Genomic DNA, 19,383 nt, shown 5'->3' with positions numbered 1-19,383 from the left:
TTGGGAGGGACCCAAGGACGCTTTCAGGATCTACGTGTAAAAACAAACAAGTTGCCAAAAGCCTGCAGTGTGAACAAGTGTCTCTTCAGCGCAGACAACCAGTAGACATAATCCATAGTATAATCGCTAAGAAAAATAATCGATAGTTGCAGCCCACAAAGGAGGGAGGGAAAGAGAGAGAGAGGGAGAGGGAGAGGGAGAGGGAGAGGGAGAGAGAGAGAGAGAGAGAGAGAGAGAGAGAGAGAGAGAGAGAGCAGAGGGAGGGAGTGAAGGCAGACAGTGCAGGGTTAAGATGACGGCTTCATCAGATGGCCTCTCGGACTCCCTCCTCCTCATCCAGCCCTGCTGTCATCCTGCGCCTCCTGCTACATCACTCACAGCAGCCTCCCCCCCCCCCCCATGTGTCCCCTAAGACCACTGTGCTCCACACTTCACCCTGCAGGCCACATCATGCACACTATCGCTGCTGTCAGGCACCCACATTAAGACAAGAGTATAGTGCAACAGTAGTGAGAGAATAGACCTCCGTTTCCCAAACTGTGGGTCGGTCGGGACCCATCTGTGGGTCGCGGAAACATTTTCTTTTCTCTGTATGTGTGTACAGTACGTCTGTGTGGACGTCTGCACGTAACTCGAGCACCGTTCGCCCCCAGCGACTTCAAATTCCTTGAGTCGGTCAGATACACGGTTGTCCAGAACCACCACTAAAGGCTCTGCCCGGGCTCTGGACAGGACCCCTGCCCGGGCTCTGGACAGGACCCAAATTAGGCAATTGTTCTGACATCAAAATGTTGTTCCGACATCTGAACAGACTCCATATTTGGGCATGCCTATATGACAAAGAACTCCATATATGGGCTGCAGGGCAACAACTTGCATCGTTCCAAGTAGGCCCAACGGGCACCGGCCTAGTCAGTCTCTTAACCGGCCATGTATTTATCATAACCTCATGTGAGTCAGTTTCACAATGTGTTTCACTTCGGCGGCAGTCATTTCACTTCCGCATTTCCTATAGTCGCCTACTTGCAGGTAGACAGTATGTGGAAATGTCCATACTGGCTGCATTGAATTAGAACATACCGGTGATTATAGGTTGATAACATTCAAAGTGGGTGTGATTGAGCAGGCATCAGAGATAGAGATGTGATTGGTTGGGTGTGATCGAGCAGGCATCAGAGATAGAGATGTGATTGGTTGGGTGTGATCGAGCAGGCATCAGAGATAGAGATGTGATTGATCGGAGACATTGATCCCAGCAGCACGGTGCTTTTAGTGGGGCTGGATCGCAGATGGTCCTGGCCTGAACAGAAGGTTATATGGTGCACATGTGCTGCTATAGCCTGGCTCAAAGCCCAGGCCCAACACAACACTTTTAAACCCATTAGATCATTATAATACTGTGCATTTGATCTCTCTGTGTGCGTGCCGGAGTGTAATGTTTTACTCTACTTGGGAGGACCAAATGTCCCCACAAGTATAGCAGAATTTAAAAAAAAATCGACGCCATTGCGAGGACCATGTTCCTGGTCTTCACAAGAAAAGTAGTTGTTTTATGGCGACACCGCAGATAAGCGTCCTGAATCATAGCCACGTTGACAACGTTTGTAATAAACCAGCCCGTTTGTAAATCCGTCAAGATTTGGGGGTTTTTTTAGCTGCCATTGAACATACTGTACTGTAGTCCCGAAGAAAGATGGCCACCGGGTGAACTACGTCAGAGACTCCGCCTTGAGCAATCTAGCCTTAACCCATTCTGACCTGAGATCAGATTCTAAAAATGTCTATTACATCCTGACAGTTTCATTATTAACCCATTCTGACCTGAGATCAGATTAAAAAAATGTCTTCGATTTTTCAAAAATAGCAGACCTACTAGCCCGCCGCTCGGTGGCGCGCTATGAGCTTGTAGATCTGCTATTTTTCAATAGCTAAAGCATAACATGATGCTAACACCAAAAGGGGTTATGTCTATGGTGACATCGTCCGATATTCACTCACAGTGTCTCTATTTCTGTGACATTTTGCGGGCATGTCCCGACCCCAAACTATTATCCTTAATCCGTGTCGAGGTTACACAAAGACTCTCTTGTTTCTTTATTTTTAGACAGATATGTACAAGCATGTGTGTTAATGTATATGCATTTATGCCAATAGAAATGTCAATCAAAAAGTAAGACCGATCCTCTCCCACAGACGGCCAGCCTCCTGCAGAGCCACACACCACTGTGAAAAGTGTGGGCCCACATGCCTGCGTGTGCACGTCACGTGCACACATACTGTACTGTACAGCACAGACGTGCATTCATCTTCCATGTGTCTTTCTTTGTGTTTTGGTGCCCATCTGTTCGGCTTGTCCTTCAACAGCTGCAGTGTGCTCTGCACCCCCACCTCTCTCACACTCTCTCTCTCTCTCTCTCTCTCATTCACACTTAATGGAGGTGAATTCTCTCGAATTCTCTCCCAAAAGAAAAGTGCCAACATGCCCTCTTTCCTCTCCGGCTCCATGGCATGAAAACACACGTCTCTACATTCACAGAACTATTCACTACACTACCAAAACCTCTCTCTCTCTCTCTCTCTCTCTCTCTCTCTCTCTCCCTCTCTCACCTACGCGTTCTCACACTCGCTCGCCCACCTGGTCACCCTTTGCTTTGGCCAGCGGGGCCTCATATTTGTACCGTGGTGTATACACAGTACAATGAATCCTCAGCTTTCACATTTACATTTACAGTTATAATAAATATTATGTGTAGTTTCGGGTCCTAAGTACCGCATGCATGTTAACTAGAGGCAGCGGGTATAGCCTGCCCTCCCTCTGCAGTGGCCGCTGAGTTGCGACTGCGGGATTAATGGTGTCATTAATCTTGCCTTTAAAAATGGACGACTCCTGCAGACGCAAACCTGTTCCTGGCGTGCGGAGCCGCGGCAGCCTGGCTCCTCAACCCACCCGTGTGCCCACCCAGCCACAGTGGAAGGACGGGGAGGGTCTCTCTGTCCCACAACAACATCCGTCCTTGGCTTTGGCGAAGCAGACGCAGTAACTCCACGTGACTGCCAATGCTCCACACCTTGCACCACTGTCTTACCGTGTGTCTGTGTGTGTGTATATACTGTAGTAAGATAACCCATTTAGAACTGACATCGAAATTTAAAAAAAAAGTATTCTGAAAGAATATACTGTATATATTCAAAGATTTGTGCCGCATTTTCACGATTTAAAAAAAATAGCAGACCTACAAGCTCGTAGCGCGCCACTCGGTGGCGCGCTATGAGCTTGTAGATCTGCTATTTTTCAATAGCTAAAGTATAACATAATGCTTAGTTTAAAACACCAAAAGGGGTTCCCTCCCAGAATGGGTTAAACAATAAACATAATGAACATTTATAACCACAGTGTTGTACTGCTGGTCCCACCGTGGATAGTACAGTCAGTAACTGCTTATGCATTGCCTTGCCTATAAGGGCATGGTAGTTGCTGTTGTTTTTTTACTACAGTATAGTACTATATACAGTACAATAAATTTTTTTTTTTTTTTTTTTACAGTTGCATGTGAATATCTGAGCCGGGGCATTAATGCACGCATGGCAGCACTGAGGCAATTATCTCTCAACAACCTTTCAAAAAATGTGCTTTCACAGAGAGGTATAGACGACAATGCCAAAATCAAATACAGCACAATTAGAAAATAAAGCCCCCACTTATCATGCCAAATTATCCCAATTGAGCGCGGCCGTGAGGCTGTGACTGCTGGTACATGTTCCAATCCGGATGCTCCTCTAGTTTCAGCTGCGGGGGGCCCACAGCAGAGGGCTGCGGGGGGGCCACAGCAGAGGGCTGCAGGGGGGGCCACAGCAGAGGGCTGCGGGGGGCCACAGCAGAGGGCTGCGGGGGGCCACAGCAGAGGGCTTATGGGCCGAGACATGTGCAGGCCACACGGAGCGCTGCTGTGATCCATTCTAACCCAAGCGATTAGTCTATCGATTCGATTTCAATTAATAGAATAATCAAGAGTCACTTGAGCTGTTCTTAAATAGTGCAAATAGCCGATCACATTGGCGACACGTGACCCGCATGTGACGGCGCTCGCCTGCCATCGTTAATATGCCGGCGTCCTCGCTTGCGTCTGCGTGGTCGCACTGACCTCCGTATCATTCATCTCTCAGCCAACGGGGCTGGAAAAACGTCGAAGACACCTGACGTGTGTGCACAAAAGATCGACACATTTAAACTCTGGAAGCGGATGGGCGCGTGTGTGTGAGACGAGGGCGAACCGTGACAGTTTCACGGGGTCACGCCCACCTTGTCGCTCAACGTATGAGATCGCCCGCATCTAATCCCTATTGATTACCAGGTGCACCAATCGCCCCCGTGTGAAAAGACCTTGTGAGTCCTGACGAATAAAACCATATAGGTGTGGTGAAATCCTATTAAAAAGGGGCTCCGTTTTCCAACCCTCATCTCTTGTTTTTCTTTCACTTTCCCCCGTTCAACTTTCTGTCTCTCTCTCTCATATCATCTCCCGTTTCTCTCCCTGTCTTGTTATCTTCATTTGATATCCCGCTGATGTGATAACGCCAGTGTGATTGTGTATATGTGCCATGCAACCACGTAGAGTCTGTGGGGGCCACGGGGCCATAGCCCCATGAAGACTCCCAGGGCCCCTTTAGGCCCCCATGAAGATTTTTGTGGACATTTTACATTTACATTAGATTTTCCGAACATTTTGGACCTCTCCGCCGGCAATCTGAGAATCCCATCGTCAAATATTCGGGAAAACAGCGCCTCCCCTGTTGTTCCTCAACTGTTGCGAGGCAACAGTCTGTCTTGAGAGACTACTCCACCGGCCGTCCAAGAGGTGTTAAAAAGTACTCAAATGCTAATCGGGTTTCTTTTGTTTTCACCTAGCCAGATGCCCACAACATCAAAGCGTGTCAGAATTTCATGGTAGTTGTTCTTGAGTCGTGACATATTAACACTGATCAAGAATTCACCAAAGAGACTCGCCTGGTTCAAGGAGCACCAGGATGAAAATGCCCCGTCTTTAAAACCGCTGTGCCCCACGCGTTGGACCGTGAGAGCAGCCTCGTTGAGAGCAACTACTGTTTCCAACTACACTACAGTGCAATCGTGGCATTTCTCGCAGATTTACGTGCACAAAAAGTGATTCAGCGTCTCTCTCTCCCCTGTCTGTCTGTCTGTCTGTCTGTGGGGGGCCCCCCATGAGGATGATGAAAACACTCCGGCTCTGGTGTCATGCATGCATTGCACAGCGTTTACGTGTGTTTGTCGTGCGGGTTATCGTGATGACTAGTGACACTGGGGCCTTGTGTATTATCCCAGGAAGCACGGTCAGGACCAGGACGAATCTGTGACGTCTCTATCGGGGCCAGATCAAGCCAAACCAAGACGAGTCCGGTCTGGTCCTTGAAATCAGGTGATATTCTGGGACATCATCTGGCTTTCTGGGATGCAGTGCATAGGGATGTGACAAAAAGGTCCAAATGCCCCATCCCTAATAGGATGTAATCTTGTACACTCTCAGTTTGCCACGGACCGCACCTTGAGAAACTGACAAGTCTTGTTGCCTAAGAACAGACCCCCCCCCCCCCCCCCCCCCCAAACCACCTCACCTCCACCCTCTGTGTTCCCGTGCCAAAGAAGACGTAGCCTTGGCAAAGGTTAGTAGCCTTTACACAGCCAGAAGGGACGGGTGGGGGGGGGGGAGCATGTAGGGCCACGCTATCATGAGTAATTGAACTAATAATCCAACAGCACTAACAAGTCATCCGCTTGGCACTGTGTGTGTGTGTGTGTGTGTGTGTGTGTGTGTGTGTGTGTGTGTGTGTGTGTGTGTGTGTGTGTGTGTGTGTGTGTGTGTGTGTGTGTGCATCAGCACAGGCTGGCAGCCAACGCCAAGAGACAGTTCCCAGAGAGGAAGAGACAGAGAGACAGAGAGACAGAGCGACAGACAGACAGACAGAAGCGTGGAAGTATAGTAAAATGCAGCAAATACCACAAACATACTCTTACAAGTAAAAGGCCTGCATTAAAGATTTGACTTGAGTAAGTATTGGCATCAACATATACTAGTTAAAACCAACTATTAACGAAGTGCTCAAAAAATGTCTAACAATTGTCTAAAACTCCTAACCAAAGCTAATAAACAAATAATTGTAGTGAATGTAGATCTTGTAAATCTTGTATATACTGTAGGCTATTTTCAATACTTAAATATTTGTTCTATTTAATTTTTCTTTTTCTTTTATTGTCTCCACCAGGCCGAAGGCATGGGGAGAGTATGTTTTGCACAGTCCGTGTGTGTGTGAGTCTGTGTGTGTGAGGTCCGTGTGTGTGTGAGTCTGTGTGTGAGAGAGTCTGTGTGTGTGTGTGTGTGTGTGTGTGTGTGTGTGTGTGTGTGTGTGTGTGTGTGTGTGTGTGTGTGTGTGTGTGTGTGTGTGTGTGAGAGAGAGTTCGTCCGTCTGTGTGCAGCTAATCTCCGGCACCGTTAACCCGGTCGATGCCACATTTTGCACACACACTCCCTAGATGTCAACGCTGAACCTCTGCCCCTGCCTGAAGAAGGCAGAAAGGCCGAAACATTGCTTTGACTCTTATTTAAATAAACTTCTTGAACAAGCAAGTGGCGGTGTGCGGGTCTCTCCTCCTCCTCCATACGTTTGGAACAGAATGCCTCAAATCATCCAATTGCCATCCAAGGCGTAAGAAGAAATGCCATCTTTTCACATTGGCCTATTATAGCGCCACCAGGAGGCCACAACCTGACATGCCCTGGTGAAGAAAAAAAATTGAATTCAGTTTTTAATTCATGAAAACTTTAGATTTTTGGGAATGTTTTTTTTAGATGATTTGAAACTAGAAAAAGTGCCCCTCGGGGCACAGGTCTCCACCAGGATAGGAGCGTTTTGGAGTGTGAAATGTCTTCCTTAGCCTAGTGGGAATATGCGCGTACAGTTTCACCGCAATCGGACGCTTTGTTGATGATATGCAGCATTTTGTACTAAACGGGCCACTCCTGAAAACTTTGGCAATCTCGGCCAATGTGGATTGAATATGGTGAAGCAGACAGTTGGTCACATGACTGTAGAGATAGTGTATACGGTTTGCGTTATTTATGGATACATTTTGTACGAGTAATGTAAAGAAATGTGTTTTGGCAAAAGTCGGCCTCATGGTGGGCTATGACAGGCCATGTCGGAGATTAGCTGTACACGGACGGACACACGGACGGAGTGCAAACCATACTCTCCCAATGCCTTCGGCAGGTGGAGACAATAATAATAATTAAAAAAAACAAATGTAGGAAACAAAAACCAAGGGGACCCATAACAATGTGTCCGTGACCCATGAATGGGAAACAGTACTACAGCATTCATTTCCAATGAGACGACCTTCATGCTGAAGTGACTTTTTGGTGTGACGTGAGGGTTTTGTCTCGGGGTGTTTTGGACATGTATTGAGTGTGTAGCTGACTGAGCTGAGCTGAGCGTGACCTACAAGGATGGCGATGAGGACAAATTGAGGTTACAACTCTGACACGGCGTGTAATAAATTCAACTGCTGGCGTGAAGTATTTCACACCGGAGGGGCTATTTCTGACGCCCCCCCCACCCTTTAAACCAACCCTAACACACACACGTGTATTACTATACATGCGAGGATCATCATTTAAGGATGCCGATGTTATGAATGCAATTTTTACAGATTGTTTTTGGGGGAAACGCGTTGCTATCTTCTGCATAAGAGCATGCACACGCACACGCGCACACACACACACACACACACACACACACACACACACACACACACACACACACACACACACACACACACACACACACACACACACACACACACACACACACACACACACACACACACACACACACACACACACACACACACACACACACACACACACACACACAGAAACGTTTATCCCTGTTCAAAAATGAAGTCTTGGTGTGTGCGACACACTACCGTTATTTTGACTCAGGATTATTAACTGGTGTGTGTGTGTGTGGACTCAGTCATGCACAACAGCCCCTGTGCTATGGGAAAACTCTCACATGGCTGACTGGGGAGGATGAGGCCCTGTGTGTGTGTGTGTGTGTGTGTGTGTGCGTGTGTGTGTGTGTGCGTGCATGTGTGTAACACTGATAGTATGATGAAGTGTTGACATTCATTTACGAACTATACTTTCTGCCATAGGATATGTACTGTAACTCAGTGGTCCCCAACCTTTGTTCCTTGGAGACCCCCTTCTGACCAACTCTAAGACGCCCACATCACGTCCTTGCATGCACACACTAGTGTTGGTCAGACATGTTTATCCTGTAGACGAACAGTGAAAATTGATCTTGTAAATTGTCTATTTTTGCTATTTTAACCCATTTAGACCTGAGGACGCATCTGTGTCACCTTATAGCTTTTAACCACTTGAACCATTATTTTAAACTTTAGCTGTTGAAAAATAACAGAAGATCTGCTATTTTTTAAACATCTTGAAAACGTGTGCAAATCTTTGAATATATATTCTTTCTTTCCCAGCGAACAGTTTAACTCAAGTCTTTGCTTCTGGGGGGGGGGGGGGTCCCTGGAACAACATATTTTCAGATGGGGGTCCGTGGCCAAATACAGATAATTCTGTGGGTCCTTGACATGAAAAGGTTTGATCAACCACTGATTTTGTAGAAATCTGGTCTCAGGACTTAATAGGTTTGTTTGACAAGTTGTATGGATATCCCATTGAGTTATATACATACAGTCAGACAGTGGGCAAGGTTGGGAGAATACTCGCCCCGGTGCTTGCCCGTTTTTCCTCCAGGAATTTTCCCCAGTGAGGGGGATAACTTTGTAATATGCTATTGGCTGTTTGTATTCTTTTTGGAAAAAATATCAAAAGGTACTCCTGTGGAAAGGCTATATTATTTGACTTATATTGAACCTATAAACAATTTAGTATTATTTAGTATATGTAAGGTTTTTCCCCCTCAAATGGTACCTCGTCAGATAATCCCCACATATCCTACAACAACTTCTGTGAACAGACTTCACTGTAGTAGCTTTTCATAAATTATATTTGTACTTAGGCTGTTCTGCTGTCATGAAAATTTATAGTTAGAGAAATTCAAAGTCCAGCCGTCTGCTGTCCAGCCTCTCCCACCCCTCACTGGGGAAAATTCTGTGAGGAAAACAGAAACGGGGCGAGTAGTCTTGTTACCGGTTGGGAACCACTGCTGTAACTGCCTGTCACATTGTCTGAGTGATTACCTGATGTAATAAAATGTAAATAAGCAGGTAACGCGCTATGTATTTGTATTGTGTGTCGTGTCTGTGTATGTGTGCTTAATTGGGTGTGTGTCGTGTACATATGTACGTACTACGTACGTATGCACACACACACACACACACACACACACACACACACACACACACACAGGCTCAGGGAGTGCCATCCCATCCCTACTCTGGCAGTCAGTGAGAAATGGCCCGCAGTGTGTGTGTGTGTGTGTGTATGTGTGTGTGTGTGTGTGTGTGAGAAATGGCCTGCAGTGCAGTGGGTGCGGGCCCAACCCCAGTGTGCTGCTCCGTCAGAGCGTGCGATGCAAGTCTCAACAGCTAAACAATGTATGATGAGGACACACCGGAACACGCACGCACACAGCAACACATACTGGAGCACACACAATGAATGACAGCAGCACTAGTACTCTTACTCAAGTACTAATACTTAACCCCTAACCCCTATATGGTTTAGCGTAGTCCCTCAGGGCTATACTATCGTGTCTATACTATCGTTGCTGTCGGGCAGAAACCTGAAACCAGTACGTTTTAACGGCGGGCGAGCATCGGCCCGACGAAATAATATTAATTAAAAACTAAATGTAGGATAGGAAACAACAACGAATTTTAGGGACCCTGCATAAAAATGTGTCGGCGACCCACAAATGGGTCCCGAGCCAGTGTTTGGAATCAGTGTGTTAGGCAGCTAGGGAACAGGAACTCACAGAATAACATTGCAACACTCGCAGCATTTCATTCCGACAGGCAGGCAGGCAGGCCCCACCTGTGATTGGGTGGCGGTGTCGGTGTAGCTGGGTATGTGAGGAATGGCCCCAGTGACAGCTGAGGAAGTTGTGGTGTGTGTGTGTGTGAGTGTAGTGGTTTATCTTTGTGTGTGTGTGCGTGCATGCGTGCGTCTGTGTGTGCTCGCATGTGTGTGTGCGTGCGTGCGTCTGTCTGTGTGTGTCTGTGTGTATTCCTGTGTGTCTGTGTGTGTGTGTGTGTGTGTGAGAGAGAAAGAAAGAAAGAAAAGAGAAAGACAGTGGTCTATCACAAGTCTGTGAGAAAAAAACATCACATTCCACAACACACGCAGACGCACAAGAAGCACGCACACACCTACTCAAGCACACACCCAAAAACAAGCACACGGAAACACACACACACACACACAACACACACGTTCTCATACAAAGATAGCATAATGTAACGTGTGCCACGTGCCTGCACAGCCATGGAGTCAGTCATGCAGATATGACAAATATTCAAGGCGCATTGTAAACAGTCACCCATGCACACACACACACACACACACACACACACAGTAGGCAGAGTGTCTAAGCAGCACGTCTGCAGAGGAGTGTGCAGGTGGTGTGATCGGTCAGGGAGCAGGGCAGCAGGGCAGTGCAGCAGGTTAAGGAAGTCATGACATGCCTTTCCACCAGCAAGCTCCATAAATCACCAAGCTCTCCACTGGTGCAGGGGGTCTGGGAGAGATATGGACCGGCTCAGTGCTTTTACACCAGTGGCCCGGGGACCACCGGTGGTCCTTGAGGGGGGTTCCAGGTAGTGGTCCCCCAGCTAAATGACGGAGTGTTGGTAAACCAACCTTATTAGATCTTAACCCATTTTGACCTGAAATCAGATTCTAAAAATGTCTGTTTGAAAATGACAGTTTTTTTTAAAAGCTATAGTTTCTGTGTCAGTCGTTGTTTGATTTTTCAAAAATAGCAGACCTACAAGCTCGTAGCGCGCCACCTGGTGGCGAGCTATGAGCTTGTAGATCTGCTATTTTTCAATAGCTAAAGCATAACATAATGCTAACACCAAAATGGGTTAAACTTTAACGAGTGTAAAATGAGTTTCATATTACGCTCTCACGAGTTAAATTATTGTTAAACATCTGCATTATTTCATTTACAAGAATTCTGCACAATTAGAGAATGTAGAATAATTGTTATTTTGATCAACATTTGCCCGTTTTCTCTCCTAAATGGTACCTCAACATCAATACAGCATGGAATTATAGACAAAATCTTATTCAATGACAACAGAATATTCAACGTTTTGGGTCGGAGAGGTTAAATCTCATCAAATGTCCAAAAAAGAATGGACCTGGAAATGAAAAGGGTTATCTCCATATTTTAACTGTTTTTATTTTCATGAATTAACTTAAAGTACCGTAAGAGTACGGCGTCACACAAAAATAAAAAAGGAGATCTTGCAAGCTCGAAAAACACGGCACAAAGCGACGTGTAGATCTGCTAAATGTGATACTTTTGAATTGGCTCTTCAGCTGAAGTACAGTAGGTCTCTCTTCATGACACACATGACACCATGTGGCTGACTGTGTCGGGTTGGGTTGTGTGTCTGTGTGTCAAACTGTCAACATCGTGTAATCACATCATAAACGAACGACGTCAACGATAAACACGTTTCATTTCCAACAGCAATTATAGCGACTCTTGGGTTCAGACTACTATGCATGCGGCGGAGTTGTGAAACGATGCGCGCGGCAGACCTCTGAGGCACGGCTCTCTCCGTGGGAATCCTTTAAATACCACACTATCAAAATTCATGGGGTTGCAAATGAGTCCATTAAACAGCAGAAACGTTGTTCCTCTGCCTTCTGTTATATAATGAGGCTACCGTTGTAGTGTGAGAAAGGAAGAAGAGAGCACCGCGTTTGCTCTCCGTTTTTACCTGGAACTGTAAAGTTGTTTGTGCCGTGTATACTGCAGTGGTTCCCAACCTCGCGTTCCTTGGAGCTGCACACACACACACACACACACGCACGCACGCACGCACACAAGTACCGTACGCACCATTACAATATGGAGATAAGAGGTTACTGCGACGGTACAGCGACGTAAGTTTCGTACAAGAATTAGCGATAATAGGCAACCTACTAGCTCACAACAGCTTTGCACTGTTCCCATTATTGGATGGTACAGTGGAGAGACAGGAAAGAGGAGGTGTTAAGTGTGTGTAAGTGTGTGTGTGTGTGTGTGTGTGTGTGTGTGTGTGTGTGTGTGTGTGTGTGTGTGTGTGTGTGTGTGTGTGTGTGCGTGTGCGTGTGCGTGTGCGTGTGTGTGTGTGTGCGTGCTGTACCTCCATTATCTGCAGTTTCAGAGTAAGTGTACGGTACCATCCATCTACCTATGCAGGCATGGCTGCATGTGTTTGAGGAGACGGGGAGATAAGGCCAAACCAACAGCAGAGCGGGCTAATTCAGTCTCCTGTTGAAAGCTGAGCCCTGCAGGCTGGTCCACTGGTGAGACACGTATACACCCCCAGCAATAAACCCATACCAATAAAATACAAAAAAGAAAATGAATCACAACTTTGTGATTTATCACCCGTACGCTGCTTCTTCTAATTAATTTGACACACTTTTTTTTTTATTTTTATTTTTTTACAAGAAACCATTATTGGATGCGGAGGTTATATGGGACTAACATCTTGATGGGTGAGGGTGATATGAATGTCTATGGTGGCAAATGGACAACTTTTCACAGTGCCAAGAGCATGGTTCTCAAAGTGTGGCACAGGGAAACCCACAGGGGTCCTTGAGATGGTTACAGGGGGTCCCCAGCAAAAATGAGGAACAGTTTAAACATTTAAGTTTAAGACTTATTTTGAATAGCCACAAAATAAAATGAGCTGTGAGCTGTGAGCTTGAGGATCGGCTGTTTTCACTTTTGGGGGTCCCTGGCACAACATCTTTTCAAATGGGGGTCCGCGGCCAAATACATACAGTATGAATGTGGTGGTCTTTACTTTGAGAACCACAAGGGTAAATGGTAAATGGTGCATTTATCGAAGGCGTGGTAGATAGATTGTGCATTATATTCACCCCTTCATGCACACATTCATACACCGATGGCAGAGGAAACCATGCAAGGCAACAGGGGTTCAGAGTCTTGCTCAAGGACACTTCGACACTAACTCTGGGGGAGCCCGGGTTCGAACTGGGAACCTTGCGGTTCCCATCCGGCCACTCTATACCCCTGAGTCACTGTTGCCCTGAGAACAAGGGATACACTCTACTGTACTGCGTGCAGTGTATGGAGTCACGTCAGATCCGTGTGTGTAGCTATATTGTACACAGTGAATACAGCCATAATTATGATTGTGACAGCAGGGCCGTTACAAGCAGATGAATGGTCTGTGTAGCAGACAGCCTGGCAACTGAGGAGCAACCAGGAGGCAGACTGACATTGTTAGCAATTCAAATGGTCATACAGAGAGGCTACAATGAGTCTGGGGAGGGAGGGAGGAAGAGAGAGAGAGAGAGGGAGAGAGGGAGAGAGGGAGAGGCAAGGACATAAAGAGCCAGAGAGCTAGGGAGGGAGCCAGAGAGATAGAGAGATATACCAGCCTCCCTTTAAGCCATATTCATTTTTGAGCGGTGCACACCGCTCCCATGACTGGCTGCGTGTGTCCCTAAGGGCCGATTCATACTCCTATTTTAGAGCCGAATAAAAGTCGGTTCGGTGCTGTAGAGCCTACAATTTGACGTCATTTGAGGGGGGGGGGGGGCAGGTACCGTCCTAAAGTCGGCTCTTCGGTGCTACTGAAAACTTCTGACGAGCCGAAATCATTTCGGCACTACAGTGCCGAAACAGCTGTAAAATAGGAGTATGAATCGGCCCTTAGTCTCCTCTGCAGTGGTCTATGGCTATGCAATGGTTTCTTCTGTGATCAGCAGTCCTATAAGACTCACTGTCAGAAAAAACACTCTACTCCACTGTTAGTGGAAACTCAGCCATTACAGGGGACCATAGAGACGCTTCAGAGAACCCATGCAGGCAATCTGTCACTGCATTGACATTGGAAGCCAATTATGGCTTATCACAGCCTATCTATCTATCTCTCAGCATATCGTCGCTGATCGTCCTTGCACAGCACAGTATGTCACAAAACAGTTACCGGTACTTTACAGGAAATGGGGGGAAAAAGGTCCTGATGTCACAGAACTCTTGTTATTTTTTATCTTTTTTAAACACTTTCAAACTGGTATTCCTATAGGCATGTCGTTATAGGTGTTAAATGTTCAAAAACAGTATATTATAATGAGTTTATTAACATTATCATACAATCATGATAATCTACTTCTACTATCTATAGTCAATTGTGGTTAAACTGTAAGTGGTAGTTTTGCTGAGCTCTTTGGACCACCCCTCACTAAAGACCCTCAACAAACAGCAAGTATTTCTTGAAGCCTTGGCTGCCTTCTTCACCAATGCTCCTGCTGGACGTTAATGGTCTGTATTAGCGTGCCCTGAGACAGAGCTGAGGGCCATTGCAGGTCCGCGAATGAGGTTCATGCGTGCGCGTTTAGAACGCAATGCATTATTGTCAGAGGCGCGATAAAACTGAGAAAACCAGAGGTATAGCAATCCATGTCCTGGAGAGAGAACAAATCCCCAGGATTATTATAGAAATATTAATGACACGAGAAATAAATCCACATTGACAGCACTATCCCTCCAAGCAGCGCCTTGTGACAGCTCAGTCAAAACTCAAAACAACAGAACATAAGCAGAACAATTGGCAATCAATAGGAATGCCTTACAAGGAGAGAGAGAGAGCAGGCATAGGCAACAAACAATCCCCTCAAGGCTTCTCAGATGACAAGCACAACTATATCCTCCTCGCTTGCAAAACTGAGGACTTCATCACGGCTAAACAAAAGATAGCTGCCGGCGCCGTGTGCGCCTCTCTCCGTTTGTCAGCAGAGCAAAAAAAAAAAAAGTTGAGCCGTCTCTGGATGAATTAAGAAAAGCCTGTTCCCCCCTGAGCGTGAGTCGAAACTGTTAAACTACTCCACTGCACTTTTTTCTCTCCTTTATATCCCCCCCCCCCCCTTTTTTTACAGCTCTGTTCATCTGGAGAAGGGACATAAATCAGGGATCGTTGTATTGGGACTGGGGCAGAGGTCAACACAGAAAGACAGATGAAAACAAGAGATAGTCTGCACTCTGCAGCCCCATTAAACGATGGAGGAGAAGGGGGGGGGGGGGGGGGTGAGGACAGGAGAACCGGGCTATAGCAGGAGAGGCAGCAATGCAGTAATATGGAACGAAACATGACGGTGTCAGAAGAAGCTCTGCACCAATATACCTGGTATTCACACACCAATCGTAGAAGAAGCAGCGCTTTGAGCTGTGACATTCATTCCCACATTCCTTTCTGGAACACAAAGGCGTGCTTCCATTTTTATTTTTTTCATTCGATAGGGAACCCATGCAGCACTGACTGACTGCCACGAGATTTCTTTCTGATAAATGCTCCATCGTTTCATGCTTTGTTCTTTTGTCATCGCCGTTTGCTTGTTTAGCCACAGAATGAGCATGTTTCGCTGACAAAAGCGGCGAAGACAATGCGGTTTCGACCCGAGTTCTTGTGTAAGCGGCTATTGTTGGTTCTCCAACAAACTGTCTTCCTGGAAAACCCGGCTAAGTGGTCCGTCTGTGATTGTGAACGCACAATAAACATCTCTCTGCATTCGTTGGACATGTTCAGGCAGCTTTTCTGCTAACAAAGTGGTTCTCAACCAGTGGTCCGGACTCCGGGGACCACCAGTGGTCCTTGAGGGGGTTCCAGGTGGTCCCCAGCTAAATGATGGAGATTTGGCAACCAAATTACCCTTAACCCTGGTCTTTAACTCTTAAGAGTGTAAAATGAAACCAAATGTCCATTCACAATGTCTACACAATTAGAGAGTGTAGATGAATTGTTATTTTGATCAACGTTTGCCTGTTGTCTCTCCTAATGGTACCAACATCAATACAGCATGGAGCATCAAACGGTGGTCCGTGGCTTCGAATGCAGAATAAATAATGGGCCTTGATATGAAAAGGGTTGAAAACCACTGTGGTAATTAATGCAACTTCGTTAGGAGCCCCGCCCCCAACTGCTGCACTTGAAAAGTATAATATGTATCTCGTCTCCGCACCTGTGCATGGTTCTCAAACGTCCTCATGCCAAGGACCCCCACATTTTTACTAAGAAAGGAAAGAGGCCGCACAGCTCGTAGTCACGATGCCATAAACAAATATCTTTCCAACCTTTTGGGCAAATATTACGATCAATGAACAATAATAGTATTTATTAATTTAATGAAATAGCGAAAAGTGGTGACGATATTCAACCTCACAACACATGGCGATGTGACGTGTTGTGAGCTTGTAGAAGGGCTATTTTCGCTATCCACGTACACCGCCAGGATTAATTGCACAAAGAAGTAGGATAATAAAAGGTTACAGTAAGTTCCGACTAATCAATTCATTCAATTATAAAAGTCTATGACAGTTATGTCATATCAATTAGTAGTTCCAGACTCTAAATACTGTAGCATTCGGAGTTTGTGGAATAGTTGTCTGGCTATACGAGACTACTTCAGTAGCGGTGACCATTTCGCCAACATATGGCCAACCACGTCCACATGTTAATTATCCCCCGTCCAAAGACATTCTACGGCGCAGCCATGATAACAAAGGCACCGTTGCATTACAGGTCACACCACCCAGACGGTGAAGGTGAACGGAGACAGACAACATATGGCACAACGACAAAACGCCAGAGGGAGAGCCAGAGGGGGGAGAGCAAAGATCGGTTCATTATTTACCTGCCATCATCTTCTGGGCTTCGTAGGGCTCCATGTAGCCGTCGTTCTCCGTCGTCAGACTCGTCACCTTCTCTGTGGCGATCATCTGAGTTCCGCCAGCCTGCTCAGCATCGAACGGGTCCGCATAGTCTTCTAGGATGATGAGCTGTGGGAAGGAAATACGACACGTTTGTTTTCAAATCCATCGTATGTTCTGAACCGAGTGACCGGGTAACTGCTGTAGAAATGAAACCTGTTTATTGTTGACGTTGTGGAAAACAAAAATTGTATACCTTGCGTGGTCTTTACCTGATGTGGGTTTACCTATTATGTGAACTGTGTGGATCTGTACTCCTTACCCCTCCCCTACTAATTTGCAATGTTTTACTATTTTCAAAAACCTTTTAAAATAGTTCAAAACTTCAAATAGCCAATCTACAAGCTCACAATGTGAGTTGAACTATATTTAAATGTTTTTCAAAATAGTAAAAAAATAATAATGGCAAATACATTTAGGGATAAGGCGTAAGGGTGTCGCAAGATAGGTCCCCTGCCTATTGAACACTGCAACTGATGCAACTTTTTTTTGGTATACACACCTGCATATGTATGCTAATGTTCTAAAGTACCTGCATGTGTTCATGCCAATGTTCTAAAGTAGAAAGAAGGACCTGCATATGATGCAAATGTACATAACAGACATGTACATAACCTCTTTTTGATTGTTCCACCCGTTTCAATCCTGTGTTTTGTTTTTCTTTAGCTAAAAAAAAAGAAAAAAAAGGACTACACCACAGAGAGGAGAAGGGGGGAGAAAGGAAAGGAGATTGCGATAAAGAGCAATAGGAGCTCTTTTGCGCACCCTAAACGCAGGTCGGTTGGTTGTCCAAGAAGCCTCCAGGGGAGTCACACAGCACTGAGCACGCATGACAGCAAACTGCTGCTGCTGCGGCCTGAAGACAGTGTGACATGATGTGACACAAACACACACACATAACTAACACCGGGAGTCCGAGAGGACGAACGGAGTGAAGGCAGTGGAGACACATAAATAACATTCCACCTCCATGTGCCTCAGCACAACCACCGCAGCGCCTCAAACTTACACTTATGGCACAGTCTGCAGCTACTGCCGCTTGCTCTAATTACATGACAGGCCAGTGACAGGCCTGCATTTCAAAAAAGGCAGAGCAGCACAGAAGGACCACAAATGCTAAACTTCCTTAAGAGAAACAATCTGGCAAGATTTATAGCACACTGGCAGCCAGCCATGGCTAATTGCAGTCCAGTTCTTCTTTTCTTTTTTTTCTCCCCCTACCCTGAGAAATGTGTATAGAAGACGGGCTATTAGGGAAGGATGTCCTAAGACCCAGAAATATGGTCGAACCTTTAGGGAATGGAACAACGATTTCCGTCCACACTGCACCCTGAAGAAATTATATTCTCTCTTCATCCCCATGAGAATGATACTTCACATTAAGTAGTAAGAAGTAAAAAGAAAAAGGCTAAACTTTAAATGGGGCGAGGGGTGGGGGGGTGAGGGGGGTGCCAGCCAGCCATCTGTCCGGTGGTTGGACCCTGTTGGATCTAATGAGGATGGGTTTTGACTGGAGGGATGTTGGGCCTGGCTGGCTTTCAAAACAGAATGGTGGAAAAATACTTTTTTGTTTTTCCTGAAGGAACTGTCTTTAGAGGAGTCTTATTTCCCAAAGCCTGGCGGCCTTGAGGACTGACGGGAGTGCCTCAGGTCCTAGAACCATTAAGCATCGTGATGGAGGGTTTCCTTGAGGGGGACGTCTGCGGAGAGGTAAGAACACTCGCTCACCACCGTTAGGGGGCCGGGTTCAGGGAGTGCGGCACGCATGGACGGATTTGGCAATGACTACATAAGAGCAGAAAATGGAAAGAATAGAAACGGTTAACCCCCGAAAAAGAAGAATCCTTATTCCTTAACACACACCCCCAACACACACACACACACACACACACTTTACAAGCCCCAAACATGTCAACATATATAGGCTGCTCTACTCGATATGTTAGTGCTACATTGCTATTTAATATTGAAATGTTACAATTAAAAACTAGGCGTCATAGTCTCTCCTGTTATGTTCACAGTTTCACATTTAGCCTCGTCTCCAATTTGGCAATTCATATACTGTGTGTGTGTGTGTGTGTGTGTGTGTGTGTGTGTGTGTGTGTGTGTGTGTGTGTGTGTGTGTGTGTTGGGGGGGGTGATGTAATGTACAGTAATGGGGGTAATGTACAGTAGTCAATTAAAGTGTTTGTTTTCCTTAACTGGTACATCGACATTGTCACACAATGCATTCTAAATGGGTCCAAGACAAGTCTATGCAAATTGACCCACTCCACCTCGTCAGTCTAGCCTTGTCAGCCTCCTTAATACACAAACAAGCGTGCTTTTATATACGAACGAACATACTGTAGTGTACACACAAACCTGTGT

The 19,383-nt window shown here is 46.0% G+C and overlaps 1 protein-coding gene across 10 annotated transcripts in view; it reads right to left on the bottom strand.

Moving 5' to 3' along the window:
• The window catches only part of shf (Src homology 2 domain containing F), a 169,030-nt gene that overhangs the window by 115,307 nt on the left and 34,340 nt on the right, over positions 1 to 19,383 (bottom strand). For all 10 annotated transcript variants that reach the window (XM_083760175.1, XM_083760182.1, XM_083760180.1 and 7 more), the window contains exon 2: positions 16,938 to 17,082. In XM_083760175.1, the coding sequence (XP_083616301.1) occupies positions 16,938 to 17,082 (145 nt within the window). The remainder of the gene's footprint in view (positions 1 to 16,937; positions 17,083 to 19,383) is intronic.

This window comes from Protomyctophum parallelum, assembly GCF_964188405.1.
Source record: "Protomyctophum parallelum genome assembly, chromosome: 2".
Lineage (NCBI taxonomy): Eukaryota > Metazoa > Chordata > Actinopteri > Myctophiformes > Myctophidae > Protomyctophum > Protomyctophum parallelum.
Note: the sequence above shows the minus strand (reverse complement) of the source record. Positions and strands in the feature narration are given on the sequence as shown.